We start from the raw sequence: 24,251 nt of genomic DNA on the forward strand, positions 1-24,251 counted from the left end.
CATTCACGCTAACCAACTCACTCACACGGAAATCTATCGTATCAAGGTCGCGAACACCATCATTCAATAAATATTACTTATGCAGACACGAGATTATTCTTTTGATTTATAGCAGAGAAGAAAAGTGTCATTCTTCGCGGATAACAATTCACGCGGTGCATATTTATCACTGGAATCCATAAAATCGCCCACAGCTCACTTAATTTTAACTATCGAACCATAAAAACTGCGGCAGGTTCGAACTTCAGTCATTCAAATCGCAGCCAATAAAAACGAAGGCATCCATTAAGGCTGCGCTGCCTGCTTTCTCGAAGTGCAGAAGAAAATTTATATTAACGATCGAAGGCGATATGTCATCACTTTGCGAACTTGATCTTGGAATTAACATGAGTGAGTGACTACCGACTGCTTCAGTGATCCGCAGTACAATATCCGGTGAATATTCGAGTTCATCCTTCAACTCGCAGCAGACCATCCGAATTTGAAGGCCCCCTCAGCCTTGTGGTAAACATTCTACAGCTGGTCCTATTTGGTAAAAATCGATAAAACAACGCGTCGAAAGTAGTTCCGATCGATCTTCTGCATGCAGAAGTTCCCAACGCTACAAAAAGTGAACGACTTCGCTAAATCCATGTCCTCCCCGGATGGGGAAACCAAGCGAAGCTCCCACCGTAAAATAAAACTTTAATGTACATTTTCTACTACGATAACGGCTGATCGGTGTCGCCAGCGCGCGCATCCAATGCAGGCTCCGTTGCCAACGTCACGCGCCCGCAACAACCCATCGTACTCGCGGGGGCAGTACAGAGTATTTAATAAGAATTTTGCAGCAATCTCAGTTTAGTTTGATTGAAATTACTACAGAATTCAGAGGTAACCGGACTAGACGGTCAGCGAAACGTCCTCGACAGGGTCGCCCAGTACTAGCAGTAGTACTATATCAGCACGTTAGAACCTAACTTCGTCAACGACAAATCAACGATGAAATTCTTGCTGGCAACACTTCTGGTGAGTCAAAGCTAATAACGATGGTTGAATTATGTCTGCCTCGGTTCCCGAATGTCAGAGGTATGATGCGTTTGATTGAGCGGTGGTGGAATTCCAGACGGATTAGACAGTGCCCGCGGTATGGCATGTGCGTGTATCGCTGCTGCAGCGAGTTCTGGATATGACTCAGAGGGGAGAGAAAAGTGTAAATATTAATTTAGTATAGTGAAAGAATCCCTGGAGATTTATTTTACGAGTGAATTGAAGATATGGCTAGCTCTGGATGTTAGTGTGCTGTTGTTGCCGAGAGCGTTGTGTATAACCGCGAACGATAGAAAAGGACAAATTAGCCGGTGTTAACCAGTGAAAGATGTGCAGTTGCTGTGATGCTACGCGTGCAGGATACTAATGCTAAATAGCACTGAAAAGTTGTGGTGTCCTTGTGTAATACGAAAAGTGTTTTTCTAGATCTGCTGTGGAGATGTTATATGAATTTATGAGGATGATGTGGTAACTGTTGACGAAAAAATTAAATTTTTTTAAACATTTAAACATTTAACAATGGTTATATTTATATAAATTCGAAATATAATTCATCTAGGTAACGTGGGTGAGCATGGCTACACAGTAAGAAAACTTTATGTCGAATCGCATATAAAGAATTACATCAATCGCATATGATAGAAAATTCCATAATATTCCACGCAAATTGAAATGAGATTGCACATAATTTTCGAAAAAATTGTAGTTTAAGTCAAAAGCAACTGAAATTTAAATGAGACAGTATTTTACGTGACGTGTAATATTCAGAATTTTTAACTGTATATTGCACTATTCAGCATTTTTTTCCATACATGAATACTCTTTTAATTCTATCGATAAACATTCTAGAGCCTTACCTTTTGACAAAATAGGTGTCAGCCATTATATCTTATTCAAAATTTTGAGACTCTTGAGACAGTTAGGAAAAAAGTGCCAACATTTATGTCGAATCGAGTATTGCCTCCATCGTTTATGATGAAAAAATCCATGATATTCTATGCAAATTTAAATGATAATGCACATAATTTTCAAACAAAACCGTGGTTTACGTGGAAAGCAACTGGAATTCAGATGAAAACATAATTTACGTGACGTGTAGTATTTAGAATTTGTTGCTCTGCAGAGACTTGCATTGTGATAGTATTATTAATTAGTTTAATTCGTTATCGTAAAGATAAATGCTACATAGTAAGCAAACTTTATATCGAATCGGCAATTCTTTACCTACATCGCTTATGATAGAAAATTCCATAATATTTCACGCAAATTTAAATCACATTGCACATAATTTTCAGACAAAATCGTGGTTCAGGTCAGAAGCAAGTGAAATTTAAATGAGAAAATTTTTTACGTGACGTATAATATTCAGAATTTTTTACTGTGTAGTGACACCTTTCCATTCAATTCGAGAATACAAAATAAAAATCACGGAAAATGTCGTTTTGCGCCAGATAAAACGTTCTTCTGCACAGTTTAAAAGAAAAAATGAAAATTACGTCGAATCGTGTACACAGTAAAATTTTTTAAAAATTACATAATTTTGTAGAATATCATTTAAATTTGCGAGGAATATTATGAGATATTATTAATAATATTGCGTAGGACTTGAAATTTTTATGACAAAAAAATTTTTCAAAATGAAACTACATGAGCTGTAAAACTTAAATAGTTAAATATTGCGGTTACTGTAAAGTTCAAATCAGACGTAATTTTCAGAACTGTTTCAAATTGAAAATTTTGCAGTGATGCTGGTCTTGTGAATAGACACTTCAAATGCCAGTTACAGCATCATAATCCTAATTAGGGACTATTTCTAGATAAGAAATTTATATTTGAATTTGAATATATAGGCTGAAAGCCCGTTACCCATTCTTAAGGGGTTATATACCTTTTTAGTTTTCAAAATACCGAAAAAAGTTTTATTACATTATCTTCAAATACAACATCTTGAGAACATTTCCACAAATTTTTATAAAGATCTGAGCAATAGGAAGAAAGTTAGAGCGATTTGCAACGCGCCTCGCCACGGCCGCATAAGCTAAACTTGAAACTTTACACGCGATTATCTCGGAATAGTGTTTTCCGGAAAATGACTTTGCCATGATCCTGATTGCGGGAAAACTACTGAGCCGATTTCCTTCATCTTTCTTTTTTTAAATTTTCGTTATAAAATTCTCCGGTCCTTGAACGATCGCTTTTTGAAACATACCTACAGTAACATTTTGCCGCAAAAATTTTTTTAACGCAATTTTTTGCGCTAAAAACGTGCATTGTTTGGGAAAAACGTTTCCGTTTGCACTGAAAACAAAATACTCATAAAAGCGATCGTTCAAGGACACGGCACACTTCTAAACTAATGAAGTTTTATGAGTTTTTTGATTTCGGTTAATCCGCTGAGTCTCTATCAGGAGCACCGCAAGCCTCTGCAAAAAAATAGCGTTTCGGGGAAACGGCCATCACTCCAGTTATAATTGGTATATCTCAAAATCAAACGTATTTTCTTGTTGTTGATTAACTGCACTTTCATAAAAATACCACTTTGATGCAATGAAAATGGTGCTATGCACTTAAAAATAAATTCAAACTTCCCTCATTTTTCTCGACCAAAACGGTATATAACCTCTTAATAAAACGTTTTACATTACACTTATACAGGTTAGTTACGTACAAAAATATAAATACAAAATTGGTAAGTTGCTAGTCAAACATTGAAAAAAAAACACTAATACTAGCTTTCGTTTTAACACTGATGTACTCATGTCAATACTGATGATTTGCTGCAGTGTGTTGAAGGTATTCATAAATCGAGTAGTTGGCTCGTTCTGAGAATTACTCCTGAATCGGAAAGGAGGGTCGAACGTTCTACGTTGTCGAAGCGCGACTTGACTGTTGTTAAAAATTAATCTTCGTAAAAAAGACAATGTCGTTTATCTTGTGTCGTGAGTTTATCGTGTCAAGGTTCACCAGAGAGCACAAATCCAGATAGAGAGGTAGTTCTTCTCCATTCCACCCTAGATTCCTAAGAGCAAACTTAACGATTTTTTTCTGGACTGCTTCGATGCGCTGTAGGGTAACCGCTCCTATATTCATCTCAGTACCTATATTCATCTCATCACGCCTTTTTGATCAATTTACCGTCAAATTTTACCATATTTTCAACGTAAAACTTTCAGCTACATGAAAAAATCGAGAAGCAAATAGATTTACGTTCAAAAATTTGTAGAAATTTGACGGTGAATTGGACAAATGAGAGGATTAAGATGAATATAGGTGCACCAAGCTGTTGAGATGAATAATGGAGCTTTGTGAGTTATGTAGTAAGGCCGTCAAACGACACTTGCGAAATCGAGTTTGCTTTCAACAAGTCATTTGTAGATTGCTAGTACTGCGTGAGGATTATCAAGGTCCCGACTATACCTTCTGACAAGAGAGAAAAGTTTCAAGCTATCCACGATTGCTTTGTCAATGTGTTCCGTGAAAGACAGTGTACAGTCGACGGTCACACCTAAATCGCGAACATATTCAGCACGTGGTACAACATTATCTGAATGAGCATAATTGTACGATACGGGGTGAGCTTTCCTAGTAAATGTCAGTACTGAGCATTTGTTCGCGTTCACATGTAGTCTGCAACTATCACAGAATCTTCCGATAATTTCTAAATCACTCTGTAATATTTGGCAGTCGTCATTATGTTTAATAGGTAGAAACGATTTCACATCATCTGCGTAAATCAAAACAATCAATAGTAGATCACATCAGGTAGTTTATTCATCAAAAGCACAAACAACAATGGGCCTAGATGACTGCCTTGTGGTACTCCTGAGTGAACAATAATCAAGTCCGATTTATTTCTCCGGATCTTCACAAACTGCACTCTACGTTCAAGATACGACTTGAGCCAATTGAAGAGCGAGACACGAATACCTGCATCTGCCACTGCCCTTAATATACTATCAATGCTAACAACGTCGAAGGCTTTACTCATGTCTGTATAGATACAATCATCTTGAAACCCTTTGGAGATTTAATTCGTAACCAACGGTTACGAAGATTTTTGAAAGTAAGTTTTTTCACAAGCGCTTTTTGTTTGATGTGTTTGTTTAGAAAATCAATAAATTACAAACCATAAGCACACGTACAGACAAAATTTAAAGTTTCATTTGAAATAACGAGCAAAAAATGCGGAATATAATCGTGTATTAAAATTTGCTTTATATTCGCTCTTAAATTTTTTATAGCTTCGTTGAATCCAGATGTGAATTATGAAACATGATATATTTTCGCACACTACAGGCCTTAAGAGACCAAGCAGCTTTGCAAAATTTTGACTTCCAAGAAATAGAGGTATTATGGTCGAAAATTAGTCAAACAAAAATGTATGTAAATCGGCATTTTATAAAAAAAACAAATCATATTTCTTTTTTTCAAGTTCAATTCGTACAGAATGGAGAATAAATATTGAATCAAACTTTGTTTTTAGCGAATACGAATTGCAGGACCTTTCCTCGTGACGCCTTTCATCAAGTTTTGTACAGCCTTTTTGTTCTCTTTGTTCACCGCAGAATGCCAGTTAGCCTTCAACTGCATCTCGTTGACAATAGTCTTTCGTGTCTTCTTGAGGTTCCACTTGACGATAGCACAGTATTTTTCTATAGGGCGGAGGTCTGATGTGTTGGGAGGGTTAATGTCCTGGACGTTGTTCGCGGTATACCACTTCATGGCCATTTTTCCGTAATGGCAAGATGCCAAATCCGGCCAAAATAGAACAGAACAACTGTGTTGCTTGAGAAAAAGCAACAGACGTTTTTTCAGGCACTCCTGCACACAAATTTCTTGGTTGACGAAACCTTTCGTGATGATTTAGTTTGAAATCTGCCTTGACATAAGTTCATCATCCTGTACTCCAAACTTGTCAGCATCTTCAAGTACAGCTTTCACGATCATTGTCTAACGACAGGCTTGTAAACGGTGACACTTTCATTTGGTTTCGCTTCGTTAGTGTGCCGTCGCAGCAGGCTTGCACTCGTAAATGTAGAACAACCGTCGCCTCTCACACAAAGAACTGATGGTCAATTGACACTCGTGTATCGAAGAGACGCACTTTTTCTCTCGTTTGGCTATGTTTTGTTGTATTTCTGTCTACTTTGTTCTAAGGTAATCGCTCCTATATTCATCTCAGTACCTATATTCTTCTCATCACGCCTTTTTGATCAATTTATCGTTATATTTTACCATAATTTCAACGTAAAACTTTCAACCACATGACAAAACCTAGAAGCAAATAGATTCACTTTCAAAATTTGTAGAAATTCGACGATAAATTGGACAAATGAGAGAAATAATACGAATATAGGTGTATCTAGCTGTTGACATGAATAATGGAGCGATTACCCTATGTATGTTGAGAAATATTATTAAAAGATCAATGATATAAGTAATTTCCAAAATCTCCGCCTTTTGTAAGTCGCCAGTCCGGCTCGTTTTTAAGCTCGATTCACGGTTGTAGACGACACTCCCATCTTGCTTGCGATATCTCGAACGGAAATATTGGGATTCCGCATGAATGCTACCCACTTTTTTCATCGTTATAGCGGCCTTCGGATTTCGATTTCTCCCTGATCCTGTCTTTCTGGCAGTCGACAAACGTCTTTCAAAAATTTTGAAGAACGTTAGATGACCATAGTTAAAAATCTTGCCAACTTGGCGTGCGAGTAGTTCGGATTTTCGCGATGCGCCAGCAAACCTTTGATGTGTTGCTTCTTTTGCTTTGACGTCGTTTTCACAGTTGAAGAGCGAATGTCAAAATGAGGCATGAACATCACATGTCTTTAAAATGAATAGTGTTCAGGTTTTTTGATACACGATAAGAACAATACGACAATTTAAAATTGATTAATTATTCACCGTAAGGGAACATACTTAAATGACGTAGCGTTTTTTCATGATTTTCAAAACCCCCCCCCCTCCCCCTCGTAGCATTTGATCACAAAACATCAACCCTGAGTAAAACGTAGCATTCGATTAACCCTCCCCCCCCCCTTCCGCCCGGTTCTAAGAAAACGTACAAAAATACAAGTGGTAACTAAATACAAAAAAAATACAGTCATACCTAGATATAAGGCAACCTCCATATAAGACAACCTCGATATGCCGCAACAGTCTTGCATCAATTAAAAAAAATTGTTTTGCTTGTTGAAAATTGTCCTAAATGGACATTAGAATGGTTTAAAACTACTGATAGGTGATGGGAAATAGGTTTTCATGCATCTTTGAGTAACCTGTGTATCAATTGAAAAAAAAAATTTTTTTGCTTCTGAAAATGTTTCTAAATGGGCATAAGAAAGGTTTAAAAATACTGATAGGTGATAGAAAAAGGGCTTTCGCGCATATTTGAGTAACCATTAACATTCTTGCATAAATTTTAAAAAAAATTATTTTGCTTCGATATAACGTAACTCGATATAACGTAACGAAAATAAAAATAAAGTTGCCTTATATCGAGGTATGACTGTACTTGAAAAAAAAAACCTCCATGTCCAATTCAATTTATTTATCACTCATACACTTGTGACATCGTTTATTATGATGTTAACTTCACTCTGGATTAATGTCTTCAGCTTCGAAGGGTTTGTGTTTTGGTACAAGAAGGAAAGATGTTTATACAACTTCGCGTGATCTATGTCTGAAACTAACACAGAAAATGTTCCGGAATTCGCAACAAAAACTAATCCCTGCACTTACAAGCTTTGAACAAGTCTCTTGTAATTTTCACTTTTAAAAGCCACAAAGAAACAACGATTGTTGTTTTCAAAAATCCGAGCGATTGTTTATGTAGCAGAGCTTTCAGAAAATTACTGAATACCACAGATGAAAAGATTTCGACAGCTCTCGCTGCAAAACTTTGTGCAATGTTTTAGTGTATTTTTAGTATTGTCCTGTAACAATCAATCTTTTAAAATAAATGCTACGTCCATTTTAATCCAACCCCCCCTCCCCCTTGTCACAGCTTGTCACAAAACGATGATATCCCACCTCCCCCCATGAATGCTACGTCATTTAAGTATGGTCCGTAACACCATTTAATCTAAGCTTTTATTTGGAAATATTACTAAAATTAATTTGAGAATCTACACTGAAGAAAAAATCATTTTGAAAATAAACAAAAATTCCGAATGTTTTTGCGTTTTTTCTAACTGTGCAGATTTATTAACGTAGAACTGAGTCTTACGGCTGCATTCTGGGATAGCGGTGCAAATTTAAATATGTAACTGGGATAATTTGTGGAAATTGAAAATTTGTTTAGCATTACGTAATTTCAGGGGAATGATGCTGAAGAACTGGAAATCAACTTCAGATGCTATTTTCAAATTTCACATGGTGATTTTCGCTTTCCAGTGTAGGATCTCAAATTCAATTATGGCAATAGTTTTGAAGAAAAGTTCAGGCAAATGAAGTTTAGGAAATCTTCCTGAAATCTTTGAAATCTGCCAAATTTATAAAATCTGTGAAATCTGTAAAATGAGTAAAATCTGTAAATCTACGAAATATGAAAAATCTGTACAATTTGTGTAATCTGTGAAATCCACAGTATATGCTACGATCCCGAATTGTTCAGTACGTTTTTTAATTAAAAAGCTTCGTGTTCGTGAGCTGGAGGCCCAAGCTGAACTGATTTATTTTCTGATTCGAAATGATCAACCGCAAAGGTCGTTAACGCGCATTCTGTCAACTCTCGGTTCTATTGCATCAATAAGCGGCGCGAACAGAATGCTACCGTGTTTGTCTATATAATTGAATATTATTTTTTTGCGTTCTTAACTTATGTAGTTTTTGTAAAACCTGTAATATCCGAAAAATATGTGAAACCTGTGAAATCGGTAAAATGTACAAAATTTTGAAAAAAAACTGGAAAATCTGTACAGTCTATGAATTCTTTCAAATATAGAATCTTGTAAAATCTCTAAAATCAGTATAATCTGTAAATTATGTGAAATTTCTTAAATATTCAAAATCTGTGCAATCTGTAGAATAATTGAAATCTTTAAGCGCTGTAATTTTTATTACTATCGTTAAAATCCGTGAAGTCTATAAAATGTAGGGCATGTATTATATCTATAAAATCTAGTTTTTTTAGTTTAAATTAGTCTATTTGACACGGCACGATACATTTTCTGTTTTACTGAGCCAAGTACAATTCGTATTAATTCTACGTTAGCAGGGAAAAGAGGGAGGCCTTTTTTTTATTCTTGCGGCCGACTACGAGCTAGTGGGGATTCAAGGTGAGAGGAGGGGAGATACAATTTTGACTTAAAACTATTTTGGAATTTTGTTTTTCAACTGGTAGACCAATTGTATTCTTGTTTGTTGTGGGTTCAAAATATTTGTGTCAGCGTAGATGCGGGCTCTTCGTTTCCGTGTCTTCAGCATAGTGTATGTGTATCCTTAATCTGACAAATAGACAAAGAAAATTTTAAATTTTAATGTCAGCGTTTTTCAGAAAGCAGTATAGCTGTGTCATGTACTGCACATCACCGCTTCCCAGAATGTCTCTAACGGGAACGTTCGGTTGTTTTCCTCGGGCCCGGAGGGAATCTATAAGCTCGGACCTAACATCACAGAATTCGGCACACGACCAAACAACATGCTCGATGTCATGGTAGCCATCGCCACAAACGCAGTGATTACTGTCTAAAAGCCCTATACGAAAGAGATGCGTGTTTGACGTTTGATTGGACATAAGTCTGGACATCACGCGAATGAAGTCCCGACCTACATCCAGCCCCTTGAACCATGCTTTCGTCGAAACCTTAGGAAAAATGGAATGTAGCCACCGTCCCAGTTCATCTGAGTTCCGAGATGATTGCCAACTGTTGAGTGTTCTCTGACGTAAAATGCTATAAAATTCATCATAAGCAATTGGTCTTACATAAATATCGCCATCAATAGCACCCACCTTAGCTAAAGCGTCAGCCTTTTCATTGCCCGGAATGGAACAATGAGAAGGGACCCACGCTAAGGTAACCCGGTAATTTTTATCTGTTAAAGCACTTAAAAACCGCCGTATTTTCCCCAGGAAATACGGGGTGTGCTTCACAGTCTTTATCGATCGCAGAGCCTCAATGGCACTGAGACTGTCTGTGAAGATGAAGTAGTGGTCTATGGGTAGGGTTTCGATGATCCCAAGAGAGTACTGAATAGCAGCAAGTTCTGCGACGTACACGGAAGCAGGAGCATCGAGTTTGTAGGAGGCGGTAAAATTTTCGTGGAAAACACAGAAGCCAGTGGACTCATCTAGATTAGATCCGTCAGTATAAAACATTTTATCACAACTCACATGTTTAAACTTATTTAAAATAAATCTTTGGGATCTCTTGTGGGCGCAATTGATCCGGGATACCAATAATGTCTTCTTTCATGGTGGTGTCGAAGCATATAGCATTGTTAGAAGTATCTAAAGGTGCGACATTGAAGGGAACGTATGAAGAAGGGTTAATATCTTGAGCCATGTAGTCAGAATATAAAGTCATAAATCTGGTTTGGGATTGAAGGTCGACCAACCTCTCGAAATTTTCAATTACTAATGTGTTCATGACCGTACATCGAATTAGTAACCGGTAAGAGAGATTCCAAAAACGATGTTTCAACGGAAGAATACCCGCTAGCACTTCAAGACTCATCGTATGGGTCGACTGCATGCAACCCAAGGCAATACGCAAACAACGATATTGTATTCTCTCTAATTTCATAATGTGCGTGTTCGCGGCGGAGCGAAAGCAGAAACAGCCGTACTCAAGAACTGACAATATCGTTGTTTGGTATAACCTTAGAAGGTCTCCTGGGTGAGCACCCCACCAAGTTCCGGTAATCGTACGAAGAAAATTAATCCTCTGTTGACATTTTTGTGTCAGATACCTTATATGACAAGCCCAGGTGCATTTAGAGTCGAACCAGACCCCGAGATATTTAGCGACTAAAACCTGAGAGATCGTTTTACCCGTTAGTAGAAGCTGCAGCTGAGCTGGGTTATGCTTCCTAGAAAAAACGACCAGCTCAGTTTTCTCCGGAGAGAATTCGATACCCAGCTTAAGAGCCCATTCAGACAAATTGTCTAAGGTATCTTGCAATGGTCCTTGCAGATCGCTAGCCTCGCTACCAGTAATGGATACAACGCTATCGTCTGCAAGTTGCCTTAGCGTGCATGAATTTGCAAGACATTCATCGATGTCATTGACGTAAAAATTATACAAGAGAGGACTTAAAGATGAGCCCTGGGGAAGGCCCATGTAACTAATTCGGGAAATTGTCGAATCGCCATGTGAGAAATACATATGCTTTTCTGACAACAAATTGAACAAAAAGTTATTCAAATTTGGTGAAAGTCCCTGCGAATGAAGTTCCGCGCTTAAAACTTCTACAGAGACAGAGTCGAAAGCCCCCTTAATATCAAAGAACGCAGAAGCCTTTTGCTCTTTTCGCGCAAATGCGAGTTGAATTTCAGTAGAAAGCAACGCTAGGCAATCGTTCGTCCCTTTGCCCCGGCGAAAGCCAAATTGAGTTTCTGAAAGTAAACCGTTTGTTTCGACCCATTTGTCTAACCGTAAGAGGATCATTTTCTCCATTAATTTCCGGAGGCAAGAGAGAATCGCAATCGGCCTATATGAATTGTGATCAGAGGCAGGTTTCCCGGGTTTCCGAATAGCAATGACTTTTACCTCCCTCCAGTCATGCGGAACAATATTTAGCTCAAGAAACTTGTTGAACAAATTCAACAAGCGTCTTTTTGCAGAGTCGGGTAGATTCTTCAACAGGTTGAATTTTATTCTATCCAACCCTGGAGCCTTATTGTTGCACGACAGGAGAGCCATTGAAAATTCCAACATCGAAAATGGAGGCTCTTCCGTAGTTACTTAAAACGCGTCGCGAAAGGTTTTCTGTTCCGGTACAGAGTCCGGACAGACCTTTTTGGCAAAATCGAGTATCCAGCGATCTGAATACTCCTCACTCTCATTCGAAACGTCACGGTTCCGCATGCGCCTGGCGGTATCCCAAAGAGTGCTCATCGCTGTTTCCCTCGTCAACGCGTTTACGAACCGCCGCCAGAACCCGCGTTTTTTCGCCTTTACTAAGCTCTTCATCTGCCTGCCCAGTGCCTCGTACTTTCGAAGTAGGCTGACAGTGCCGTACTCCCGGTAGTCCTTATACGCCGCGGACCTTCGCGCGTACAGCTCAGAGCACTCTTTGTCCCACCATTTGTTGGGAGGGCGCTGTCTAATCGTTACCCCGGGTATCGGTTTCGTCTGAGCTTGAGTCGCGGCGTCGATTATCAAGCCAGCTAAGAACGCGTATTCTTCCTCCGGAGGAAGTTCCTCGTGAGTCTCGATAGATTCCGCTATAATAGACTCATAACGCTTCCAATCAATATTACGTGTAAGGTCGTAGGAAACATTGATTGGGTTCGGGGGAGTTGAACCATTAGCAATTGATATAACGATTGGAAGATGATCACTACCGTGGGGATCGTTGGTTACTTTCCACTGGCAATCTAACGCTAGTGATGTCGAGCAGAGGGATAGGTCAAGCACGCTTTCACGTGCTGGAGGATTAGGTACACGTGTCGCTTCCCCAGTATTCAAAAGTGTCATATTGAAGTCGTCGATCAAGTTACAGATTAAAGAAGATCGGTTGTCGTCGTACAGCGACCCCCATAGCGAACAGTGAGAGTTAAAATCTCTCAAAATCAAAAAAGGTGCGGGAAGCAATTCTGCTATATCAAGGAGTTGCTTCTGTTCGATCCGCGCGGATGGGGGAATATACAGGGGATAGTCAAAATAAGTAGGATAGGCAAAATTTTGATGAAATTTGAAATGCTATAGCTTTGTTAAACGTTATTCGATTTTAATAATTCGAACACCATTGAACTGGACAACTTTTGAAGTTTCATTTTATGACCCCAGATCTGGCCTAGGTTACCGGATATAGGAAATATTCCTGAGTTCCGGTAGGCATGTCAAACCTGCTAATTTTTGGATGGATTTGGTAATGGGTTACCTGATAAAAACGCTCATTTGCATCATTGGCATAGATGACAAAATCATTTCTGAAACGAATGGTTCAATGGTGTTCGAATTATTAGAATCGAATAACGTTTAGCAAAGCTATAGCATTTCAAATTTCATCAAAATTTTGCCTATCCTACTTAGTTTGACTATCCCCTGTATAACGAAACAAGGCAAAGGTCTTTTCCATTCATATTCGTTTGAATGGCAACAACTTTAATATTCGAGATCGAGGGGAGGTCGATTCTGAAAAAATAATAGCACTTTTTGATCCCTAAAAGTACCCCTCCACCGTGTGAGTCTCGATCTCGACGAATGATGTTGAAATCGTGGAAATTAAGTTGGTCATTCGAATTAAGAAAAGTTTCACAGAGCGCGAACGCATCACAATTGTATGTGTTTATCAAATGTCTAGTCTAGTCTAGTCTACACTTACACAGCCAGTACTTGAAAGGATCCTGGAAAATGATATCCACCATTTAAAAAATGATTTCCATACATTTTTCTTGTCAACGCCCAGACCTACTGTGTAGCGCAATATGTACAATATAATCTAAGATCGGGGACAATCCGTACCAACCGATCCGTGTGTAAGAAGTAATATACCTAATTCGTTGGGAGTGATAAAGCTAAGAAGGTACACTCCTTTGTTGACCAATCTCCTGGGATGGAGCATAGGTATTTCCTCCTTATGTTCGGGTTTCGAAACCAAGCATATAGCGCCTTTTCTCGCTTCCACTGTTACGGTTGGAACTTGAGTATTAACTCTAGTCCTAGCTTTTCTAGCTTATGGTTATAGCGCCATTTCTCGCTCTCTGAAATGAATATGGTATTGTTTTGCCTTTCTCCTAGAAAGGTATAGCAATCACTGGAAAAACCAAAGGTATAAAAGTGGTCCCAATGGCCGAATGTCATATACCACTCGACCCCTTTCGACGAACTGAGCATTTTCTGTATGTATGTATGTATGTATGTGTGTATGTGTGTGTGTGTGTGTGTGTGTGTATGTATGTGCAACTTTTTTTTCTCACTCACTTTTCTCAGAGATGGCTGGACCGATTTTCATAAAATTAATTGCAAATGAAAGGTCTAGTTGCGCCATAGGTTGCTATTGAATTTCATTGTAATCGGATTTTTAGTTTAGAGGTTATGTATCAAAATGTAAAAATCACGAAACATCAATATCTCAGAAACCACACAACCGATTTTAATAAAATTGGTTTCAAATGATTGGGCTGTCTCCAGAACCCTTAACTTTTGAATTTCGTAATGATTGAACATATGGTTCAAAAGTTATGTAAAGAAAAGTTATCCTGAGGTTGTTTAAACTCACTCATTTTTCTCAGAGATGGCTGAACCGATTTTCACAAAATTAGTGTCAAATGAAAGGTCTAGCTGCCCCATAGGTTGCTATTGAATTTCATTGCAATCGGATTGTAACTTTGTCCGATGTTCATGAAAATGTGAAATCACATAATGAAAGTGAACATATTGACTTCCTCCTAACGATCACTGGCTAATTAAAAGGTAGAAAAGTGATCCAAATGGCCGAATGTCATATACTACTCGACTCAGTTAGACGAATCGAGCATTTTCTGCATATGAGCATGTATAGGTGTATATGTTTGTATGTGGGTGTGTACGTGTGTATGTGCACCTTTTTTCGCACTCACTATTCTCAGAGATGGTCTGACCGAACAGATTTCAATGAAATTAATTGCAAATGAAAGGTCTAGTTGCCCTATAAGACTCTATTGAATTTTATTGTAATCTGATTTCTAGTTTAGAGGTTATGTATCAAAGTGTAAAAACCACGAAACATCAATATCTCAGAAACCACACATCTGGTTTGATTAAAATTAGTTTCAAATGAACGGAATACCTTAAAAACCCTTAACTTTTGAATTTTATGAAGATTGAACATGTGGTTCAGAAGTTATGGAAAGAAACGTGTTCTGGAGACTATTTAATCTCACTCATGTTTCTCAGAGATGGCTGGCCCGATTTTTATAAAATTAGTGTCATATGGAAGGTCTTGTTGCCCCATAAGACCTTAATGATTTTTTTTACAAACGGATTATTACTTTGCCTGTTATGTTTAAAAATGTGAAATCCAGCTATGAAAAGAAACTTATTCCAAGACAACTTACTTGGAGTCACTCATATTTCTCAGAGATGGTTGACCCGATTTCCACAGAATTAGTATCAAATAAATGGTCTACCTACCTCATAACACCCTATTGAATTTTGCAGTAATCGGACTGTAACTTCGTCTGTAATGTATCGAAATGTGAAAATCACGAAACTTCATTATCTTAGAAACTACACAACCGATTTGAACAATATTGATATCAGATGAACGGGCTAGTTAAGGGTTAACTGATGAATTATGATTGAACACGTGGTTTCAAAGTTTTGCTGCTCTATACGTTACCTTTTCATTTGATTGTAATCAAACTTAAGCAAGCGTTATGTTTTAATTTGTAAAACAACGAAAGTCTATTATCTCAAGTATTACACGACTTATTTGAACATAACTAGTGTCATACGAACGAGTCATCTCTCAAACTTACAAATAACAAACTTCATAACAATTTGATATGCTGTTTAAAAGTTTTAGAAAGAAAAGAAATTCAAAGACTATTCAACACTTTACCTGCTTCGATCAAAATATATGGCCTCAACATGATTTAAATGTGGTATCGTACTATCTGAACGTTCCCGGCATCGCTCGTGATTAAATTGTTTGAAATTAAGAGTCATTGCTTTTATTTCGCTATTTCTTTAGTACTAACATTACGTGAAATTTCATATTTTATACTTTAATTACAACATCAATATTTTAGAACCCAAAGAGTGGATAAACATTTATTGGATTTAAGCATTCAAGTAAATTTATTTTTACAAACAATAAGTTTGAATGAGAAAGGCTGAGTCTGACCGCTAGGTTGATTAATTTAGGTTTTTTGTTATTGAAAAAGGAAAAACTATATTCCTATTAAATTTAAAATCTGGCACCATTCATGCATCCAAAGCCCGAAAATTCGAAAAAAACTTATAAGTATAAGTAACAATACAACATTTTTAGTCTATTTAAAAAATGCCGAAATAAACATTATTGTTTCAAAGTGGCTGAGCTTTGAAAATTCAAAATAATTATGTAAAATTTGTTTAGGAGCTATAAATGTATTCAAAAGCTAGAGAAGTCATAAAAATTAAATGCATATCAGAATTATATTATCAGATCATTATTCCACTTGCGTGCTACACTTTCTCAAGCGATTCGAGTTATGTTCTGGTGCAGTTCGAAATCAGAAAAAATGCCTCGTTTGACACCGTTAATCACTTCCTTCTTACTAAGCTACACCGTTTAGAAATTTTCGATAGAATTTGCAATTGGTTTAGTTCTTACTTGAGCAACAGACAGCTTTGCCTGAATGTCGGATCAACAGTATCTGACATTTTAATCTCATCCTCTGGCGTACCTCAAAGAAGCAATTTGGGCCCACTGCTGTTTGTGTTATTTTTCAATGAAGTGACGATACTTCCTGACAACTTGAAAATCTTCCTTATTATACGAAGCCAATTTCAGAGGATTTCAAAAGCTACTGGATAACTTTGTTTATTGGTGCAAGAATTAAGCGTGTCGAAGTGTTGCGTGATCTCATATCGGCTACTCAAGAGACTCTTTACAACTACGTCATAGATGATCAGGTGCTTGAACGATGAGACGAAGTCAGAGAGATCTTGGCGTGTTGCTGGACTGCCAACTCTTATTCAGCTTAGCTTAGCTTAGCTTGACTGACTGCACATATCAATGGTTAAACTCCGTGATTGATCCGAATCAGTAAAATTGCACAGTGAATCAACTGAATGGGGCTGGGATTGACTGACCATTCTCATTGTACAAGTTTTAGTGACTCAATACTTTGAAGGATTTGTTTTGTTAGTTGGGAATGGTAAATTGGATCAGGATTCACCTAGATAAGTGAAGCGATCATACATGTACTCTATACTCGTCGCAATTGGATTATTACCGGTTTATTCAACGATCAGTCGGCTGATTAGAGATGTACATTTCGTTTGTTTATATTTGGTACCGGTTTAAACTAACAGACATTAGTATTGCTGTAGGGACCACGCGCGAGTGTGTGTGGTTTAATTCACTAGAGCACAAGACTGCTCAATTTTCCGATTTTAGACCGATTCCAACCAACAAACAAAGAGAGTGATATATTTCAGTGATCTGATAAATAATATGCTACAAGATGTGGTTTTGATTTATACCAATATACCACCGGAAGGCCGTTCGAACCACTCTCAAATTTGTGGTGTTCACTTGAGAGTAACTCAAGTTATCATATTTACAAAGCGTTAGGATATATCTTAATCTCGCGGGTTATCCTAAGAGTAACGGTCGAGTTTATTATGTTAGGTCTTCTATTATTATTCAATATGTCTAACTTTTTGGCATTCAAAATCCGAGAAATATATTTATTTAAATGTTAGTTAATAATAAAATATATGCTCTAAAGTAATCAAATACAACCGATATTCAGAATATGTAATGATAAAAATGATAATTATTATTGATTATTTAATTAGACTGATACAAATTTCGAACTCTTTCCATGTCCAACGCTATCAAAGCCAGCAGAGGGGGTGGCAAAAACCAAACAACACCGAGACGAAAAAAAAAGAAATATCCCTGATCAAAGCTCGTGTGCAAGCAGCCATGACGTTTGCAACTTGCACTCAAACAAATGTTGAAAAATAACACTTTATTACTATTATTATTTACTTCGCCCGCCCTTCGACGATACTCCAGCCGTCACCCGACTTGTCTGTTGCTAAACTAAGCATTTATGCTGTCGGAAAACCAATGAAATGAACAAAACGGTTTGAGCCTCTTTTCTTCTTCCCCCTCCAATATTCAAGATTCCTGAAGGGGGGGGGGGGGGGGGTGATATAAAATGAAAATAAAATTTGTAACGGCCTTAATTACCGTATCTAATTCAATGAGATGGTAATACCTATCAAACCTTGCTGTACTGTTTGAGCTATTCTCAAATTGACTAGGAATATTAGACTGACGGACGGCCTATTGTTAGATTTGGACAGGTGTAATCTCGTCCATCGTGTTTTTACAGAGTTTGAAAAATCACTAGCACTTCTATAGGGGAACAAAAGAAACTGTGTACTTATCTGTTGATAGCACAGAAGACCCACGTCGCACAGCAGAGTTTAACCGGGGAAGCAGCACAGCAAGAACGATGATCGTGCTCCATGATCTAAATGTCGGTCCTACCAAGAACTTGGATCTTGGAAAAAGATTTTGAGCCACGCACAGTGCGCTCCACTATCCGGACAGTCAGGATAGGCAACAATTCCAATTGTAACGATAACTGCCGGCTTATATACTAAACAAAATCGGGATAACGCGAAAATATAGACACTAAACTTTTTCTCAACCGTTCTTGTTCACAGTTTTCCAATTGTTTGTGTTTATCAAATGTGAAAATAAATCGAATTTGGGGATGATACTTCTGCAGTTCCACTGTAACACAGTGACAAAATTCCTAACCTCTTTCGACGTATTAGTCATCGAAAGATACGATAGCTGAAATGAGGGGCCAAGTTGCTGTGAGTTGCTTCAAAAAGGTTTTCACTGTGGGGAGAAGGGCAAGAAGAATGTTTTGAAGGGGATCTGGTATGTTGAATGTTTTAAATATCCAGTCCACAATATCAGAGAATTTTATGAACCCTGTTTCTTTTATGTCTTCTGATCGAGAAATTGGTGCACGAGGGGTTTTTGGTGCCCCAGGAAGCGGTGGGTACTCCTGGATTGATTTGAAATTAAAACCGGGGGGTACTTGCTTCGGTTTTTCTTCACTGCTTCCTTTTTGTGTTGTCTTATTGGTCATTCCGCTAGGGGTTATCTTACGACCTTTGAGAGAAAGATTAGGAGAGTTGAGCATTCTCCTCTTCCTAGATCCCTCTGGCAAGGCATATGAACACCCTTCGACGGGATCGTCAGATGTACCCTCATCGGTTGGCAAAAAGGAAAAGATGTTTCCTGTCGAGGGTGGCTCAGCCCTCTTAAGCATTTCTGCGAAAGAGCGCTTTGATCGTTCCTCAAGGGAACGCTTAATTTTTTCCTCGCGCTGTTTGTACGCGGGACACGCCGAAAGGTCATGCCGAGTTCCCTCGCAGTAAAGACACTTTTCAGTATCCTCACTGCAAGCGGTCTCAGCATGATTGCCTCCGCACTTGCTGCAGCGTGCCTTGTTGCAGCAGTAGGTGGCTGTATGACCTAACTGCTTGCAGTTTTGGCAATGCATGACCCGCGGTACGAACAGGCGTACAGGCAGACGAACCCTGTCCAAAGAGATGTAGTTCGGCAGTGCGGATCCGGCGAATGTTACACGGAAGGAATCCGAAGGTAGGAATTTCTTCTTCCCTTCTTCGATGGATACTGAATGCAATTGCTTGACATCCAGTATCTTTACATCTTGAATCAGGGGGTTCTTGAAGCAGCCAACCCCCTGACGCAAAATGTCATCGACCGAGAGGCTTCCTTCGGTAACCACACCGTCGATCTCCACGTCCTTGGCAGGGATGTACACGCGGTACTCCCTTGTAAAGAGCTCGTAGCTAGCAATTTCGTTTGCTTGCTTCAAGCTACTCACGACAACTCGCAGTTTGTTCGGCCTCACCTTCGTAATCTCGGTTACGGCCGAAAACTGTTTTGCCAGGTCTTTGCCTATTTGAATTATATTCAAAGGTTTTTTTATGGGCCGGAAGTAAACAACGTAGGGACCGCTAGCGGCATCTGGGTAAGCTTTTACCCGTATTTCCGGTACCCTTGGTACGGGGCTAGGTGGTGCAGGGGAAGGTAAGAGAGAACTGCTGGGGGAAATTTCAATTTCTTCCCCATTTGTTTCCACATCCAGAAAAAGTTGCACCTGCATGTCGTCCATTTTGCGGGAGCGTTACGCTCTACCGCACACAAACGATAAATATTCGAATGTGTGGGGGGGGGGGGGTCAAACAGTTGATATTAAATTTTAAAAACAATATTTCAAACTACAGTGGATCAAATAATAAAAAAAGACAGTAATACTAATAATAATAACAATAGAAATAATACTAATAATAATAATATTAAGAATAATAATAATAATAATAACAATAATAATAATAATAATTATAATAATAATAATATTGATAGAAATAATATTTATAATGATAAAAATTCTAAAGTGAATACTTCACCGAACGTCTAAGTCACGACCTCACGGCTGATAGTAGGATCAATCGAGTGTCTCCGCAGAACAAACAATGACGATCCAGCTTCGCGTTGTGACACAGTGGCCTTGTAGATGCCACTTGTAGTTGACTTCCACTCGCTTGATCGTATGGTGGTCCGTGTTGCTAGCGGGGTAACAGCGGCGCGGGAGAATTATTCTTGCTGATACATCAGCTGCGTATTAGATCACTGGCGGGGTAGCCTGCCCCTACCAGTGTGCAGAAGATGTTTCTGCCGATAAACTGCAGGCTTTTGTTATCGCACAGCACAAGAACTAATCGACAAAAAAAACCTAAATTAATCCACCTAGTGGTGCAGAAACCTTTGTTATACTAACTATTACTTTATACATATTTGGCCAGTCACTTACAAATCGTATACCATCATAAGTCCAATTTCAATAATGAATGAAATGATTTTGAAAGATAGTTTTCAGAGTGTTAATTAAAGGCGATCATTGAATTAAAGCTTGACGTGGTTTTTGCAAATAATATGAATGTTATCACTCGAGTACATGAGTCTTATTTTTTCGATCACAAAACCAATGTTCAAATGCTGGCTAGAAGCAATTGAATTTTTTTTTTTTTTTTTTTTTGAGATAATCGAACGTGGGGAAACAGTAATAGAAAACAATGATGCTGATTTCACACTAGAACAGCAAACATGTATGTTAGTTTAATGCGGTTCTACTTAATCGCGTTATTTTCAGAAATCGCAGGACCTAGATTTATGAATCAGCATCAAGTTTTATTTACGAATTGAAGCAAACTTTTACAAACCTGCTCTCGAAAAATTAGGTAGTTTAGAATTATACAGGAAAAAAATATAGCTATTGATGAAAGTTGTCAATTTATTTCTATCTCAAATGCTTTATCTGAAAATGAAGGTTTTCCACGATCTTTGAGAATTTTAGATTTTCAGAGTGTAGGCGAGAACATTATTCTTTTCGAAGGCCTAGACTGTATGGAAAAATCCGAAATAAATTTAACTTTTTAAATCTTGCTGCGATAACGAGAAGTGGAATAACATGGGTACTCTGTTTGCACTTAGTCTTAAATTAGAAAGCAATATTTATATCTTACATGAGCATATTGTATCATTCATAGAGATAAGTGACTTTTCACCTGCGCACACTAGTACACGTGTATAGCCATGTAAAGTTGCTTCAACACTTTTTCCTAATTTTGCCGATTACGTTCATCAGCTACTTTAGATTCCAGGTCACAAATTTAATACATAAAATAAGTATTCAACTGAAAAATTTTCCAGCTGTTCAAAACGTAGCATTGCAAACAAAACAGCGCTTTATTTGTGCTTTTCTCAACGGGTGGCACTAACACATTCGTACGTAAATAGGTCTATACATCTTTGGTAAAGCTTTTCAAAATATCTGTATCGCTAATTGTGTTACATGTGCAAACTGTGGGATCAGATTTTGCGTGGCTCCCGAAAGCTGTAAATGTTTGTTACTCTTCGCAAATCTAGGTTCAACGTACAATTTAGTATATATTTTATAAGAAGTGAGGACGGGAGCTTCGGAAAAAAAGGAGCTAAGTAAGCATTGCAGTTTCTTCTAAAATCCGGTTCTAATTTCTAAGAAAAAGCTTAAGGGTAATTTATTTACACCAGTTAAGACGCACTACGAAGAGTGTAAAATGATGTGATGTGTGCACTACGAAGATGTGTGCACTACGAAGAGTGTAAAGAGTGTAAGATTATGAAAAGTTGTCCATGATTGTTGATTTCCTTTGAGAAATAAATAGCGATACGAAAAAGGAGGGATAGAGAAGAGGAAAGAGCAGTGTGAGAGAAAAATTATCCAGAAAGTAAAATATCCCATGTCTTAAATATACTTTGGTCAAAACTCTACAGTTCAAGCAACCAATAAAAGATCGCACTCAGTATGATTTTCAAAGAGCTCTTGGGCTTTCATTTTAGCATGCAAACATCAAAATCGGAATAAGCGTTCTGTAAAAAGAGTGTTTATTTATTATTTTTCTTTTTTGGGTCGATTTTAATATACTACACATATAAACAACATATTTACACATACATACGTACAGGCACACATACACAAACATACATAAATTGTTCAATTCGTCGATCTGAGTAAATTGGTATACAACACATGGCTCTCCGTGCCATTAATTTTGCCTTAAAAGTTAAATTTCTCATATAAAAAATACTCTTTGATCAATATTTTAAAATTTTAGCCACTAATCAAAAATCCACTCGGTAGCATTCTGGGGGAGCACAGTAGCTTTCGTTTGCGTATAAGATCATTAAAATCGGATATTGCGTTCTGTAAGAAAGGTGCGTTAGTATTTTGCGGCACATACATACAGACAACCTACATACACACACACACATACACACACACATACACACGAACAGACATTACTCAGTTCGTCGAGTTGAGTCGAATGGTATATACGATTCGGCCCTCCGGATCATGGATCGATTTTGCGTTTTTCGACCGATTTTATAACCCTTGTTTAGTATAACAAAGGTAAAACACCCGTACGATAACTCGTGTATTGTTATTTTGCGAATCAAGCAGAGCTGAACAATTTGCGTCTAATCGAGACGAAAGCAAAACAACGAATGATCTATAAAATCTAAAAGATCTCTAAAATTCAAAAGTTTACAATATTTATTATATATTATTGAAAAGAGTATAATCTGAAAAACTTGCAATATTTATAATAGAGTATCGGCTTTATTATCGTCAGGATTATCCAATTATCGTCTGGAAGTAAATGATATCCTAGAGCGATAATTTAATGCAGAGCAGCTTCCTGCAAAATATTAGTTCTGTATGGCTACTTTAACCCCCCGGAAGATAATTGGAGAAGCTTGAAGAGGGTATAGCTGCTACCTTACATATAATCAGTAAAATCTTTGAAATCTATAAGCTGTAAATTTTTTTATATCTACATTTATTATTATAAATGTAGGTGTAAATTTAATAAAATTTTTGAAATCTCTAAAACTTCTCATATCCAGAAAATTCGCCTGCTCTTCAATATCCGAATTTGTCCTGTAATCAATTTTTCACACACAGCGGATCTATTCGTAAAGCAGGTATTTGCACAAAATAAAATCCGTACCAAAAATAGCAAATATTTGCTTCGTCTAATACCTGCTTAACTTTATAGAACCTTGAACAACTTGAATAATTTTCGTTTTGTAAAATAATTAAGTTTAATAACTTCTATTTTGAATCAGAAACTTAATTTTGTTTATCTTTGCAGCTTGCAGCGCTCCTGCTTGAAACGGTACCACAAACAGCATCCCGCGCAGCCGATGATGGAAAATACAGCAAGCGAAAATATATCAACGGAAATCACGGAAAATATAGACACACCAATGAAGGTAGGAATCCAGCTCACCGGTAGCATTTTTTGTAGCTAACCATGCATATTGAATTAGTCAACACTTCATTAGCTGTGTAAATTGGATTCTCTCTGATTGGCGTAATGTAGGTATAACCTTTTCTTACACTCTCATATGGACCAAAACCAGACTCGGATCTAAACCGGTGTGAATAACATAATCAAATTTAACAAAACAGGAAAACAGCACATCTTCAGTAATTAGTAAATCAAACCCAAAATTTTGCAAATACCAGCCGGCTAAACACAGGAAACCGTTAATCAAATTGCCGGCAAATTTTTATGAGAGGGTCAAACTTGATTTACGTCGGTCGTCCTTTTTAACGTTCAGTTTTGTGCCATTACAGGTGACTATGTAGAAGATTTGGATCGTTACCGCTATGTTCACTACGACGATGGCGATCGGGGGCGCTACATCCATGTGCACATCCCGTACGATGGTGGTTACGGTAACTACGA

The 24,251-nt window shown here is 37.7% G+C and overlaps 1 protein-coding gene across 3 annotated transcripts in view; it reads left to right on the forward strand.

Moving 5' to 3' along the window:
- The first annotated feature begins 735 nt into the window (after positions 1–735).
- Positions 736–24,251, forward strand: part of LOC129729974 (uncharacterized) — a 25,083-nt gene continuing 1,567 nt past the window's right edge. The window contains exons 1-4 of one of the 3 annotated variants that reach the window (XM_055688907.1): positions 736–808; positions 865–1,008; positions 23,652–23,772; positions 24,140–24,251. The exon at positions 24,140–24,251 is cut by the window's right edge and continues 1,567 nt beyond it. In XM_055688907.1, coding sequence (XP_055544882.1) covers positions 982–1,008; positions 23,652–23,772; positions 24,140–24,251 — 260 coding nt within the window. In that variant the 5' untranslated portion in view covers positions 736–808; positions 865–981. Of the gene's footprint in view, positions 809–858; positions 1,009–23,651; positions 23,773–24,139 lie in introns of those variants that run through there. The other 2 variants (XM_055688909.1, XM_055688908.1) reach the window with 2 other exon arrangements.

Source organism: Wyeomyia smithii, chromosome 3, assembly GCF_029784165.1.
Source record: "Wyeomyia smithii strain HCP4-BCI-WySm-NY-G18 chromosome 3, ASM2978416v1, whole genome shotgun sequence".
Lineage (NCBI taxonomy): Eukaryota > Metazoa > Arthropoda > Insecta > Diptera > Culicidae > Wyeomyia > Wyeomyia smithii.